This window comes from Capsaspora owczarzaki (genome assembly GCF_000151315.2).
Source record: "Capsaspora owczarzaki ATCC 30864 unplaced genomic scaffold supercont2.4, whole genome shotgun sequence".
Lineage (NCBI taxonomy): Eukaryota > Filasterea > Ministeriida > Capsasporidae > Capsaspora > Capsaspora owczarzaki.
In genome coordinates, this window is record NW_011887295.1 from 1,274,415 (window position 1) to 1,287,863 (window position 13,449).

Below are 13,449 nucleotides of genomic sequence, written 5' to 3' on the forward strand. Positions count from 1 at the left end.
TTGCGCTTCGATTTCGCTTTCTCACTTCAACTGTGAAATGCATCATGTTTTGTCTTGATCATTCCGTCATTAATTTTCACACACACACACACACACACACACACCTTCGCGCCTCCTCCCTGCCAACACTATCAAATGGCTCTTTGTTTCACTCATCAGTGGCATTCGCCCGCTTGGCTTATCGCTTACCAATCCGTTGGAACAGCAGCTGTTACGAACTGACCTGAAATTCAACATGCAGCCGTACTTGTCCAGCTCTTCCCTTGATCCTAGCAATACAGTATCTGCCAGATTGTACAGGTACTCGTATTGTTGGAGAAGGGGGGGGGGCTCCTCGTGTGGCTGGCTGCACTTTTCGAGCCTTTCCGAATTTGACATTATTGTTTGGGTTTTGAAACACGACAATCACTTGCATTGGATCGTTTTCATACATGCATGCTCTCCACCCTTTTGCTTGACATACGCCGCAACCTCACTCGTATAATTATTCTTTCTTGCTTTTTTGAACAATGACCCAGACTGGACTTGTGACACTGAGCTTTGAGGGCCAGCAACGCAAGCTGACCACCGCCGCGGACGCCGAGGTCGTTGTGAGCCAGCTCAACGCGACGCCCGGCCTCCAGCACCTGACGCTCAGCGGCAACACGTTCGGCGTCGAGGCCTGCGTTGCCATCTGCAGTGCCCTTGCCCCGCACGCTGCGACGCTCGAAGTGGTCAACTTTAGCGACATTTTCACGTCGCGGCTCCACTCTGAAATCCGCGACGCCGTTGTAAGGAGGTTGCTCCTGTTCCTCCTTCTTGTCTCGCTCGTTGGTGCTTGCTTGGTCGTTTTGGGTGTGGGTGTATGTGTGTGTGGTGGTGCTCGCTCGCGAGTGGTGGCGTCTCCTTCGAAAGCAAAAGGGCGCCATGAGGTTCCATTCAGTTCCATCGGCTCACTTGCAGGAGGACCGAGTCAGTGGCGCTCCGCCAAAGCGTGCGAGGGAGTGCCAGCGACGCCTTGCATCTTGTTGAAGCGCCGCGTCGTGGCGAAGGCGCAACGCAAGGACGAAAGCGGAGGAGCGGATAACGGAACCAAACGGTTTTTTCTTTCTTTTTTTTCTTTTCTTTTTTTATTCTTTCAAGCATGGTACCCCGCTCACAGTCAGTGTGTCGACAGGGAGGCAAGTGCTCATGCAATGGAGGGGGGGAGTGATGAAATGCAAGGCGATGCAGCTGAAAGCGAGCAAAAGCGTCGCCAACGCAAACGATGAAATCAACAAACCAAAAACCAAAAAAAAAAAAAAAAAAAAAAAAAAAAACGAAACCGTTTCAAAATCCTTTTTTTTTTTTTTTTTTTCAGTCTGTTTTGTATTTTACGATTTTCAGTGCTTTTGACTCTTGTTTTATTGTCGACCGCTCACAAACACCAAAAAAACTCTTTGTTCATTTCAATGCCGTGACAAAAACAACCTGACAGACCGCGTTCAGTGCAGCGCTCGTCAACATGCCCAAGCTGCGTGAAATCAACTTTTCGGACAACGCTTTTGGTCCCATTGGAGCAGAGCGCCTTTCGCCGCTCATTGCTGGCAACCGCAACCTCGAGGTCATTCGTGTCAACAACAATGGCCTCGGTAGCATTGGCGGCACCATTGTTGCGAAGGCTCTCTGCGAGCTTGCCAACAGCGACCAACCCGTCCGGTAACGCATGCAGACACTTTTGCTGTGCACATTTTGCTCCGAGCTCAGCTCACGTATCGTATCTCTTTTGTCTAATACGCCGTTGCTTTCTGTAGCCTGCACACGTTCGTCGCCGGTCGCAACCGCCTCGAGAACAAGGGCGCGACCGCGCTCGCCCACGCCTTCACCCAGCTGAAGACGCTGCGCTTGATTGCCATGCCCCAGAACGGCATCCACTACATTGGTATTGGCAAGCTGGCCGAGGCGTTCGTGTCAAACCCTGGTCTCCAGGTGATTGACTTGAACGACAACACCTTCACCTCGAAGGGCGGCAAGAACATGGCCAAGGCCATTGCCTCGCTCAAGACGCTCAAGCGCATCAACTTTGGCGACTGTCTCGCCCGCAAGGCCGGTGGCAAGGCTCTTATTGAGGCTCTGACCGGTGGCCACGAGTTGCTCGAGGTGCGTGATTCAATGTTTTGATTTTGGATTTTCGTGTTTGGACTGCCAACTCACTAGGTTTGCTTGTCGTATTTGTCGTATTGGTGTTTCCCCCCCCCCCTCCTCACTTGACAGGACTTGGATTTGTCGTACAACGAACTCAAGCCTGCCAACGCCGAGCAGCTGATTGAGGCGCTCAAGACTTTGACTGGTCTGAAGCAAATCAACGTGCTCGGAAACGAGATGAGCAATAAGGGGTATGTGATCATGCCCAGTGCAAACGCCAATTGTTGAATGGTCATGATGGGACACATGTGTTGACCTGGTTTTATTGTTGTATTCTTTTTTTTTTTTTTTTTCGTTGTTGTTGTTGTTGTTTCTTCTTGCGTCCCCCAAAACAGAGTTAAGAAGATTAAGGCCGCCCTCGCCTCGGGAGTGCAGTATACCGCACCGGACGAAGATGATGAGGACGATCAATCGTGCGACGACGACGATGACGACGAAGAGGAGGAGGAATCCGAAGCTGAGCCCGAAGAAGAAGAGCAGGAGGAGGAAGAGGCCGCCGAAGAATCTGTCCCCGCATCGGCAGTCAAGCCATCAGCAACTGCAGAGGTCGAAGTGCTCACCGGCCAAGTTGCTGCCCTGAACGTCTCTGCGCCATGATTGCTCGTCTGGCCTTGTTTTGCCTTTTTGTCGCTTTTGGGAGTTGTGGAACCGGTTGAATTTGGTGTTATTGTTGCATGTTTGCACTGTGGTTGATGAAACAAATGAGAGAAAACCCTTTGATACTTTGTTCTGTGCTCTTCTCTTCGTTTTGTACTGTAGGGGTTGATTTGGGTGGAAAGCGAGAGGTGATTCGGATGTACTGTACTTGAATCCACCGCTTCACGACACTCCAAACTCTGTCAGTTTTTTTTTATCCAAGCAACTTAGTCTTTTGTCGTGTGTTTTTGTGTGATTTCGTGTCGGCTCAGACGCGCTCAGCATTTCTTCCAAACCGCGCACAGACTGAAACGAGTGATGAGCAGTTCCAGTCCGCGGCCGCCGCCACCGTCCAACGGCCTGTCGTCCTCCGGCAGTACGAGCAGCACGAGTAGCACCGCCAGCAACAGCACCACCACCACCACCACCACCAGCAGCAGCAGCACGCAGGCAGGAGGGCGACCCGTCTCGCTCACGACGCTGCTCGGCTTGTTCACCCACAACAACAACGCGTCGAACAGCTCGTCCGCCCAGCCGCAGCCAACACCGCCGCACCAGCACGAGCACAGCACGAGCAGCGCCAACAGCGTCAGCAGCGGCAGCAGCGACTCGGCATCGAACGGCGCAGCAGCAGCAACGGGACACGGCGACGACAACTCGGCACAAGGACGTAGCTCCGGCAACGCCATCCTCAGCCCTGCCAGCGTCCAGGCCAAGCTCGGCAAAGTCAAGCGCGCATTCAGGTAGTCCGATCTCGCTGGGGCGGTTGGGTCGGCGTGGGTGGGTCGGAAGGGGGGAGGAGGGGTTGCTGGTCAGCGTCCTCACTGCGACTCGAGACCGTCGAGTACCATTCGCTAGATTCGATCATGAGTTCCATCCTAGCAGTTCTCTCGGTTTTAACGGTTTATTTTTTATTGGTTTTTTTTTTTTTTGTTTTTGCCCCTCTTTTGTCTCGTTTTGATACCATACCCCCCCCCCCCACTTCGACCAGCCTTTCCCTTGTCCATTCCTATTCAGACAGTCACACACTCGCTCTTGTTCATCATTTGTAAAGCCGTCTTCTGGTCACTAACCTCAACGACAAACCCTGTTTGCTGTACATTTTGCACAGCACCCTCGTCAAACGAACCGACTCACCATCCACAAGCCCAACAGGCGCTGCTGCTGCGGCAGGAGACACTCACACGACTGGGAACAGTCATTCGCCAGTCACGATTCTGCCGAACGGAACGCAAATCACACTCGCGCCGCGACCAGGCAATCTGCCCGTCAAGGACAAGGCTGAGGAAGACCGGCAGCGACGCCAGTTTGAGGTCATTCTCGACAACGTCAAGCGGAAAGAAGACCAGGAGAACCGCAGGAATGAAAAGAAGGACAAGCAGGTGGGCGATCTCATCACGCGGTGGACGACCGAAGTGCTGCCAAATTGGAAGCACCAGATGCGCACGTCGCGCAAGGCCGTGGAGGAACTCGTCTGGCACGGCATCCCACCAAACGTTCGTGGAAAGGTGTGGCTGCTGGCCGCAGGGAACGATCTGCATATTACCCCGGATCTCTACCACATCTTCCTCACCCACGCCAGAAACAAGCTGCGCGCAACCAACGACGAAGAGGGCGGCTGGGAGGTGAACGAAGATGCCACTGCCGCCGCTGCTGCAGCCACCGCCAACGGCTCGGGCAGCGCCATCTTGCACAACAGTCTCAGCCGCGAACAGAGCGTGCACCTGATCTCGCTCGACGTCTCGCGCACCTTTCCACATCTCTGCATTTTTCAAAAAGGTGGTCCATACTATGACTCGCTCCGGAGCGTGTTGGAAGCCTACGTGTGCTATCGCCCCGACGTTGGCTACGTTCAGGGCATGTCCTTCCTCGCGTCCATGCTCCTGCTGAACGTTGACGTGGTGGATGCTTTCATCTGTCTCGCCAATCTTCTCAACCGCCCGGTTCATCTTGGGTTTTACCGCATGGACACGAATGTGGTGAGTGTGTTTGTTTAGTTGTGTGAGTGTGTGTCGGTGGAGAAGGGGTGGCGAAAGGTGCATGTCGCAGGTTGCGAATCAGACACTGGAGTGTTTTTTCTGTTCTTGTCTTTTTTTTTTTTTGTTGTTGTTGTTGTTGTTGTTGTTGTTGTTGTTGTTGTTGTTGTTGTTGTTGTTGTTGTTGTTGTTTTGGTTCTTCCCTGCTCTTCCAACATTCACTCATCAATGACACTTTCCGCGACCAACAGATTTATCAATATCTTAATGTTTACCGAGTATTGCTGGAAGAGCATCTTCCGCAGCTTGCTGCCCATTTGAATCAACTCGGCCTCAATCCGGACATGTATTTAATTGATTGGTAAGGGTGGGTGCATTTGTTTGGTGGCAGGAGGACGACCACTTGTGACTGCAATTGGCTGACTTCAAACTCTTCCACTTGCGTCAGGATTCTGACGATTTATAGCAAGGCTCTTCCTTTAGACCTCGCCTCGCGCGTTTGGGATGTGTATATGATGCATGGCGACCACTTTTTATTCCGCTGTGCTTTAGGTGAGGCGTTGAGCGTTGGATTTTTTTGTGGTGCTTGTTGCGTTAGCATCTTTGCTTACCGGCTCTTCTTCTTCTTCTCCCACCAGGCATTTTGAAATTCCTCTCAGATCAGCTTTTGAAGATGCAATTTGGCGACGTGGCCGACTTGCTCATCCATCTTCCTCAGGACATGGACGTCGATTTATTATTCCGCGACATCATGTCGATTCCGCTCACCAAATCGCGGTTTGACGACTTGCTTTCGAACGACTCGCTCCATGAAGTATTCAGCGCCCCTGGTGCTCTCTCTACCCCGAATTCTTTCATGGCTCGGTCCGCGAGCGCTCTTGGAACCGGGTAGTTTTCTTCTTTTTCTTTTTTTTTTCTTTTCAGCTTTTTTCTATGCGACTGCGACCGCTGCTGCTCAAGCCGTCTCTGTCATTTCGAGACCCGGCTATCTCATACTTTGTCCTCTTGATTTTCTTTATCTTCCTAGTCTCACGCTGGTGGCTCCTTTCTCGCATACATTCCACAATACATTGCTTGATTTTTCCCTCTCTCTGTTTTTGATCATTGTCTGATCAGATCCTCCAACAGCTCGCTCTCTTTTTGCGATTTGTCATGATCGTGATTTGAAGCTCACGTTTCATGTCCATTGGCGCTCTGATGCATGCCAACTCGAACAATAACGCGAACAGCAATGTTGAATGCGTTTCTTATGTGAGAGCAGTCGTTTTTTTCCAACCCTTTTTTTTTTTTTTTTTTTTTTTTTTTTTTTTTTTTTTTTTTTTCCGTTTTTCAACGACAGCGAAAACAAGGTCGAATCTCAAAAATCCCCATCCTAACCGAAGCTGTCCATACAATGACTCGCGACAGTGTTGCAGCGTCCGCAGAGTTGGACGTGGGCAGCAACACTGGCAGTGGCGGCGGCAGTGGCAGCGGCGGCGGGAGTCTGCTTGACGACCCCGACCTGCAGTTCCTGGTTCGCAGCATTAGCAGTGGAGTGGATTCGCCGCGAGTCTCGCTGTCAGCTGTCGCTCCTGCACCAGCAACAGCAGCAACAACAACAGCAACATTGTCAGCAGCATCAACAAGCACGAGCACTACAGAGCAGGCATTCGGACCAACGACAGCGCCGACGCCCGACCATCGCAATTCACACCAGCAGCAGCAGCAGCGGAATGACCTGCATTCATCCAACACCGACACGACTGCAACTGCGAGTACTACTACGACTACTACTGCGACTACCACTACTGATATTGCGACTGGTGGCAGCACGAATCCAGCTGCTGCCGCAGACCCAGCGAGCGCGACTGGAGTTGTAGGAATCGATTCAAACCGCAAGCCGCTGCTACTCGGCCGGCCAGCTGCTGCCGCGGGCTTCACGACGTCGTCTCTGCCAGTGTCTGCGACCACAGCGGGCGCACAGGGCCACCAGGCGGCTGGCGAGGGGTTGGTGTTTGGCCCAGCCGTGACGCGCACTGTGCCAGGCCTCCAACATTCTACCAGCTCGCCTTCCAATGCCAATAGCACTGCGAACGCTGCCAATGCTGGCTTGAGTGCATTGCAGCTCGGTCCGCAGCAGCAGCAGCAGCTGTTGTTGCGCGCAAGCACCAATCCAAACAGCGAGACGGGCAGCGTGGCGAGCAGCGCGAACAGCAGCACGCTGGACTTGCTCCTCAAGACCACACCGAGCCAGTGGAGCACGAACAATCTGCTCATCGTTGCAGACGGCAGCAGCGCAGGATCAAGCACGAGCAACCTTCACAGCGTTGTTGTCGAGCCACCTGTTGCAAGCAATGGAGCGTTGGCAGGCACCAGTCGCACCCAAGTGAACGAGATTGCTTCTTCCAGCTCACCGCTGGCAACAGCATCCAAATCCGACATGTCCCTGACCGTTGCTGCCGCGGTGGCAGCTGCGATTGCTGAAGCGGACGACATCACGTCGGACGATGCCGACCACACCACGCCGTGGCTTGGACCTGGATCCGTGGCCACCATTCCTTCGGCGCCGTCTTCGTCTGGATCCGGGGCGCAAAACACGAGCACCGCGTCGCTCGACTCGCCGCGTAGTCGCACATCCTCGCTCTCGCCGTCCGCGCAACGTGCGAGCCTGTTTGGCCTTCGCCCATCGTCGCCCGGAGCGGGCCCGGAAAAGCGCTCGACCAAATGGGCAGAGTCGTTCGACGGACTGCTCACGGATCCCATCGGCCTACAAGAGCTCGTCTTCTTCCTCCAGGGCGAGTACAGCGATGAGAACATTCTCTTCTGGTCCAAGGTTCAAACATACAAGCTGCTCGAGGGAGCCGAAGTTGCGGAACGGCGAATGGAGCTCGGTCGTCAGATTTACACCGAGTTTGTCTCGCTCAAGTCCGCCCACGTTATCAATATCGCCAGTGCCGTGCGGGCTGGCATCGAAGCGGCGCTTGATGATGCACCAGAGTCGCTTTTCGAGGCTGCCGAGCGCTCCGTGTACTCGCTCATGAAGCACGATTCCTACACGCGGTTTTTAAAGTCAGAGCATTTCGCTGCCTACTGCCGTCGCGAAGAAGCACTCGTCCAGCGCCTGACGTCCAAGTCGGGGTCGAGACGCAGCAGCGATGACAGCAACCGCTCGTCGCGAAAGGGAAGCTCCAAGACCAGCTCAATGGTCGGGCTGGACCCAATTCCGTCCGGCGTGGCCGTCCACCAACGGTTTAGCATGGATGTCGAGGGTATGCGACGCAACAACAGCCTGCCGACCAAGCTGCGGCACAGCGTTATTCAAGTGCACCCCGAGGAGGACTTGTCAGGGGAGACCGATTCTGCTGGCGTTGCAGCGCCGTTGGCAGAGTCATCCTCGCGCTCTCGTTTCTTGAATGCATTCCGGCGTCTTAAAAGTGGACAGGACAAGGCGGGACTTGCCATGTCTGCTCCAGTGTCTTCCTCGCCGTTGCCCGAAGTGGTGCCAGAAAATGGTCTGGCGAGCGTGAGCGCAAGTGCGAATCCAGCCACCTCGAGTCGATCCCAGCCGCCTTCTGTCACAGCCACAGCCACAGGTCACAAACCACTCGGTGCAACAAAGAGCGCCTCCGCACTCCCCTCTCGAGACCATCGCAAACTGGCCAAGACGCAGAGTGCTGTTTTGGCCTCTCATCTGCCGCCTGCCGCCCCGGTCCCTGGCCCAGCCCCTGCCCTTGCCCCTGCCCATGCTCCAGCTTCGCACACATTTTCGCGGCTTCGACGCTTGATCAGCCGCTCTGCCATAGGAAGCCAATCCTCGCTACAGCACAGCGAGCTTCCCAAGGCGGTGGAAGAATCGACGTTGGACACCGACGCGGCCGGCTTGGCCAATCGGTTGGCCACGGGATCATCGCCTGACTCGCAGCAACCTTCACCAGTGCCTGCACGACGAAGTGCGTCGGCCCATAGCGTCAGCGCCGCAACGCCGGGCGGAGACGAGGCGGTTCGCAGCCGAAGTGGCAGTCGCGGGAGCACTGCTAGCACGCAGCACCCACGCGAGCATGCCGAATTGACCACGCCAGCTGCTGCTGCTGCTGCTGCTGCTACTGCTGCTGCTGCTGACGGTGCTCTCGGTATTCCTGGTGCTGAGAAACATTCCCTCGGTCACAAAATTGCGCGCAAACTTTCTTGGCGAAAACATCACGATACGAAATCCCAAGACAGCAGCGGAGAGGTTGGTGCAGAACGCGGTAGCTTTTCCGGCACGACGACACCGGCGCTTGCAAAAGCAAACGAGTCGATGGTGCACTCCCGCTCTGCAAGGTCGCTCGATCAGTTGTCGTCGCTCTCGGGCTCGCGCTCGTCGCTGTCGTCCGAATCCAAACCTTCGTTTGTTGGCCAGACGCTTGCAGCTGTCGGCCATGCTCTCCGCAAGCCCCTGCATTCTCGCAAAGAGCACGGCGGCGGGAGCAAATCCACGCCCGAGTTTAAATCCGACGGTGCACCGGTGCCCAGCGCTGGCCCTGCAGAGATGCCAGATTTCAGCGAGCTGACGGCTGCTTTGATGACGGGTGCCAAGAACAACTCCTCTTCAACTGTAGCGGCTGAAGCCAAACCAGTCGAGTTCCGTGCGTCCATCTCTGGCACGGGTGTCGGCTCCCGTCCTCGTGAGTTGGAAGCCAGCTCTAACTCTCACGCTAGCAAGGGCTCTGGCGCTGGCCCGAGCGCAAGCAGTCCAGGACTGTCCGAATCGGCCTCAAGTCCGGCCACCGATTCTGCCGACACTGATTCCTCGTCTGTGCGGCATTCCACAACCTCCATTCTCCCTCGTACGCCCGAAACCACCACGTCGACCGAGGCGGAAGTGTTTGTCACGGCGGCTCCACAGCCAGAGTCGACTCTGGCCGTGCCGGCTCCGTCAAAACCCCTTCGCGTGACCCTGAAGCAATCGGAATTGTAGCTGCGCCATTGTGTCTGTGTGTCGGACAGTAGCTTTGCAGGTGTGGAACTCGAGGTTTGTTTGTTCTAGCTGCTTTCTGCACCCTTTCTGCGATTGCTCCCCCAAAGTTTTTGTTTGTATTTGTGTTTGTATTTCGCTGTGGTGATTTTTGGTTTGAATTTTTGTTACTCTCTCAGGTTTTTAACCCTCTACGCTTATATAAAGCTTTTCATCAGTTTGCACGATCCTATGCTTACACGTGGATGAAGAAGGCTTGAAAAAAAATCGGTGAAGCTATATCACATCTAAACATTGAATCATAACAACGTGAACTCAAAATACAACCTGAAATCGGGGGGAAAGCAACAAAAAGGATTAACAGAAGAAAAATTTGGAAAGGCGCAGCTCTCTACGCGTCGTCCTCATCATCATCAACAATAACACCATCGCCGTAAGAATCATCGTCTGACTCGTCGTCGATTTGAATGCCATCATCGTCATCGCTGTCATCATTGGCGGCGTCGAACGACGGTGTTGCGGGTTTTGCAATAACGTCGGGCTCTGACACGGAACTTTGGGGCGGAGGCAAGAGTGGGTTTGGCCCAAAGGCCTGGTCTGCGGAGAGCCGCGGTGATCGCAACGCACCGCCCGTAGAGTCCACAGCGGTCGTGATGCCGCTTTGATTCTCCAGCGACGCAATGCTACCGCCGAGCGAGTTCATGCTCAACCGCTTGGCGCGTTGTGCCTGTTGGTCGCAAATAACAGTTGAAATACCATCGAGCGTTGCAGCATCAACGAGCGAGTTTGGCGCGAGGCGAACAAGCAGCGACGATGCAATCAAGTTGGCAAGACGAACGGCGAGCACCGTGGTGTTGTCAGGAGAGAGCCCTGAAAAGATGTTGTACCTCAGGCAGACGGCGGACGGATGGGAGTTGGTCGGATTCTGGACTGGGTCGCACACAGCGCACAACTCGAACGAGGACGGACGCTCGGCGCTCCTGGCTCCATCTGCAACATTGGTTGGTGTTGCTGCAAAAAATGACGCAGCCGAGGTCGGGTCGCAGTTTGGGGACGCACCATTTCCGACAGACACGTCCAAGGACGATGGTGACGGAAGCGTCGAGTTTGGAGTGATGGGTGCGCTGCCCTTGTTCATCCACGCAGCGCGCGTGGCGTTTGGAAGCGCCAGAAGTGACGTAGTGCTGGCGGGTGTTGTTGCTGCGGTGGCGAGTAAAGCAGCACACACGGGCGCCGGGCGTTGCATTGCGCGGTCATCGACGAGCTGTGCACACATGGTGAACAAGCGCCCGAGAACGCGCACCAACGACGATGCCGATGAGTTGTTGTCCAGCGAGGACATGGACGAGAGCGATCCAGTGGATCCCGTCGAGTTTGTCGGGCAGAGGCTGAGGTGCGACGTGATGGAGGCGCGCGGGGAGCGCATCATGGGAGACGACGATCCACTGTTGCTGCCGCTCCCTCCGCCATTGCCACCACCGGCACCGGGCAAGCCAGAGCCGTGCGTGGGGGGTGAGATCAAGCTCGACGTGGACGACAACGAGGACGAGCTCGAGTTTGGCGGGGTTAGCGGTGACGACGCATTCGGGCCACAGTCCGACATGACGCCTTCAAAGGGCATCTCGCCGCCACCACCAACGAAGGGGCTCGGCTGGCGCTCTGTGGAAACGGCCACAGTCACATCCGAGACGGTGCGGCCGATCGGCGGCCCAACACCGACGCCATACAATGGCCAGTTCGTGTTGGAGCTTGTGGCGCGGTTGCGATGGTGGAGCTCGCTCGAGCTAGGGCTGGTCGACGGCGACGGGCCCATGGCACCCCAGTAGAGCGGCATGGCCGGCACCTGCGGCTGCGTGGCCGGCGAGAGCAGACTGTTGCCACTAGTGCTGCGGATTGGCCTTGTGACGTGTCCGCTCCCAGGTGCGTAGCTTGGTACGGAGGCCGTGTGTGACGGAGGCTGTCGAGCATGGCCCCGTCTTGCATTATTGTTGGTATTGTTGGTAGTGGTGGAGCTCGGAAGCGGCGGCGGGGATCGCGAAGGCCGAGTGGTTGCAATAGCAGTCGATAATGCCGTCAACATTGCTGCCGATGAAGCCGCAGATGGCGGTGAAGAGTTTGCTGTTGTTGTTGTTGGTGTTGTTGTTGACAGTGATGAAGTTGATGCTCCGGGATTAGCTGCTTCCAAGTTTGGCGATTTGCTCGCTGAGCCCGACACAGCAGCATTGGGAGCAGCAGCAACAGCAACAGCAGCAGTACGCAAGGCTGATGATGATGATGATAACGAAGAGGACGACAAAGGAGCGGTTGGGCCTTGCTTTGGTAGAGCGGCCTGTGCTTGTCCCTGACCAACGACCTCTGGGAGCTGGCTGTCATGAACAGCGTCTGAATGAACAAGCAGCAGTGCTGCGTCATTGAGCGCAGTTGCTGAAGTGCTTGTCGCCGTCTGCGAGCCCTGCGCCCGCTCGTGCGTCCCCGCCACCGCCGCTGGATGCGTGTGCTCGGTGAGTGCACTGCTGGGACGCCCTGTGCCAGCCACTCGGCCGCGCTCGGCGTGCTCGCTGCTCGTCCCGATTAACAGGGTGTCCCCCACCATATTTGGTGCGCCGGCCTGGGCCTGGAATGGCGACCGCGCAGCCGCAGCGGACGACTCTGCCACGGCGCCCGCAGTCACAGGCAAGTCCACTGGCACCGACGACAGGCCGGCGCGGGCGGCGGCGGGCTCGGTCGACGCGGTGGCCGAGGGGTGAGCCGCGGGTGATTGGCAGACGAATGCCGCGTCGTCTGCCACAGCCACTGCTGCTGCTGCTGCTGCTGCTGCGACGGGTGCTCCTGGTGTGCTGGTTGCTGCTGCGTGGAGCGCATTGTTGTTGGAGCGCCGTCGGGTGAGGACGGCCGACTGCTGCATCTGCAGTGGCTTGGCTGACGCGGTGGCTGCTGCTGCTGGCGGGAAGCCGCCGAGATCATTCTGCTCTGATTGGTGATCTACGTCCAGCACCTCGCTCCCACTGTGCATCCCAGCACCAGCACCACCAGCACCACCAGCACCGCCACCCAGCGCATACGACGCATGCTCGGGCGCAGCTGCCTCGTCGCTGGCGTGCTGCTTCTGCTTGTGCAGCCGTCGCTGGGACGATCGTCGACCAAGTCCCGCCGCTGGCTGCTGCAGAGTGCCACCCCCGCTGGTGCTTCCCTCATGGATGCAGCCATCAATGCTTGCAGCATGTTGCTGCTGCTGGTCGTGGACGTGCGACATGCTTGATAGTCAGGAGAGAGCCAAAACCAGAGCGCGCCTTCTCTTTCTCAGAAAATCTCTCTCGCTCTGACTCGCTTGTGAGGGGCTGCCCTGTTGTGTGTCTGCTTCAGTCGTCGGTTTTTGGCTTCAGTTGGATGCAATGAGCACTTTGCTGCAAAATAAAACACAATGATGGTCTCGAAAAAAAAAAAAAAAAAAAAAAAAACAGAGGAAAGCTCGTCAACAGAAACTGAGACTGGTTGAAAATGTCAAGGAAATATTGAAAAATGATCTACCAGCCCCAAAAAAAAAAAAAAAAAAAAAAAAAAAACAATGATACAGTAATGAAAGACAAGGCGCATCAAAAAAGGAGAAAAATCAAATGCCGCGAACGTGCCTTTTGTTTGCTTGCTTTTGTTTCAAACCAGAAACGGGAAGAAGGGTTTGCAGGGCGAGGCACAACAAGAAACGGAAAAAAAGGGCGAAAATGGGTATTGATCCCAAAACCA

At 55.5% G+C, this 13,449-nt stretch overlaps 4 protein-coding genes across 5 annotated transcripts; 3 read left to right on the forward strand and 1 right to left on the reverse strand.

Annotated features, from left to right (window-relative positions):
• Window positions 1-4: 4 nt before the first annotated feature.
• Window positions 5-2,916, forward strand: CAOG_03188. 2 transcript variants are annotated; one of them, XM_011271937.1, is made up of 6 exons: window positions 5-300; window positions 519-770; window positions 1,457-1,677; window positions 1,773-2,118; window positions 2,233-2,354; window positions 2,499-2,916. In XM_011271937.1, exons 3-6 carry the CDS (start codon window positions 1,484-1,486, stop codon window positions 2,758-2,760), a joined length of 924 nt encoding a protein of 307 aa, XP_011270239.1. In that variant the 5' UTR covers window positions 5-300; window positions 519-770; window positions 1,457-1,483; the 3' UTR covers window positions 2,761-2,916. The 2 variants fall into 2 exon arrangements, with proteins under 2 accessions (XP_011270239.1, XP_004364027.1); XM_004363970.2 differs by lacking the exon at window positions 5-300 and having other exon boundaries at window positions 471-770.
• Window positions 2,917-3,028: 112 nt separating this feature from the next.
• Window positions 3,029-5,860, forward strand: CAOG_03189 (RabGAP/TBC domain-containing protein). The gene is made up of 5 exons (XM_004363971.2): window positions 3,029-3,542; window positions 3,911-4,778; window positions 5,027-5,136; window positions 5,224-5,327; window positions 5,414-5,860. The coding sequence occupies exons 1-5, from the start codon at window positions 3,118-3,120 to the stop codon at window positions 5,665-5,667; spliced, it is 1,761 nt and encodes a 586-aa protein (XP_004364028.2). The 5' UTR covers window positions 3,029-3,117; the 3' UTR covers window positions 5,668-5,860.
• Window positions 5,861-6,168: 308 nt separating this feature from the next.
• On the forward strand, window positions 6,169-9,937 carry CAOG_03190 (hypothetical protein; the record flags this gene model as incomplete). The annotated part of the gene is made up of 1 exon (XM_004363972.2): window positions 6,169-9,937. One exon carries the CDS (start codon window positions 6,169-6,171, stop codon window positions 9,709-9,711), a length of 3,543 nt encoding a protein of 1,180 aa, XP_004364029.1. The 3' UTR covers window positions 9,712-9,937.
• A 38-nt stretch (window positions 9,938-9,975) lies between these two features.
• CAOG_03191 (hypothetical protein) lies at window positions 9,976-12,961 on the reverse strand (the record flags this gene model as incomplete). Its single annotated transcript, XM_004363973.2, has 1 exon — window positions 9,976-12,961. One exon carries the CDS (start codon window positions 12,959-12,961, stop codon window positions 10,100-10,102), a length of 2,862 nt encoding a protein of 953 aa, XP_004364030.1. The 3' UTR covers window positions 9,976-10,099.
• Between the last annotated feature and the right edge of the window lie 488 nt (window positions 12,962-13,449).

What these genes read in the sequence shown, in the direction of transcription:
- CAOG_03188 (XM_004363970.2), top strand. Translation starts at nt 510, where the DNA reads ATGACCCAGACTGGACTTGTGACACTGAGCTTTGAGGGCCAGCAACGC. An exon ending in AACAGCGACCAACCCGTCCG is followed by an intron (nt 1,678 to 1,772) that starts GTAACGCATGCA and finishes TGCTTTCTGTAG; the next exon opens with CCTGCACACGTTCGTCGCCG. An exon ending in AACGAGATGAGCAATAAGGG is followed by an intron (nt 2,355 to 2,498) that starts GTATGTGATCAT and finishes CCCCCAAAACAG; the next exon opens with AGTTAAGAAGATTAAGGCCG.
- CAOG_03189 (XM_004363971.2), top strand. Translation starts at nt 3,118, where the DNA reads ATGAGCAGTTCCAGTCCGCGGCCGCCGCCACCGTCCAACGGCCTGTCG. An exon ending in ACCGCATGGACACGAATGTG is followed by an intron (nt 4,779 to 5,026) that starts GTGAGTGTGTTT and finishes CGCGACCAACAG; the next exon opens with ATTTATCAATATCTTAATGT. An exon ending in TTTATTCCGCTGTGCTTTAG is followed by an intron (nt 5,328 to 5,413) that starts GTGAGGCGTTGA and finishes TTCTCCCACCAG; the next exon opens with GCATTTTGAAATTCCTCTCA.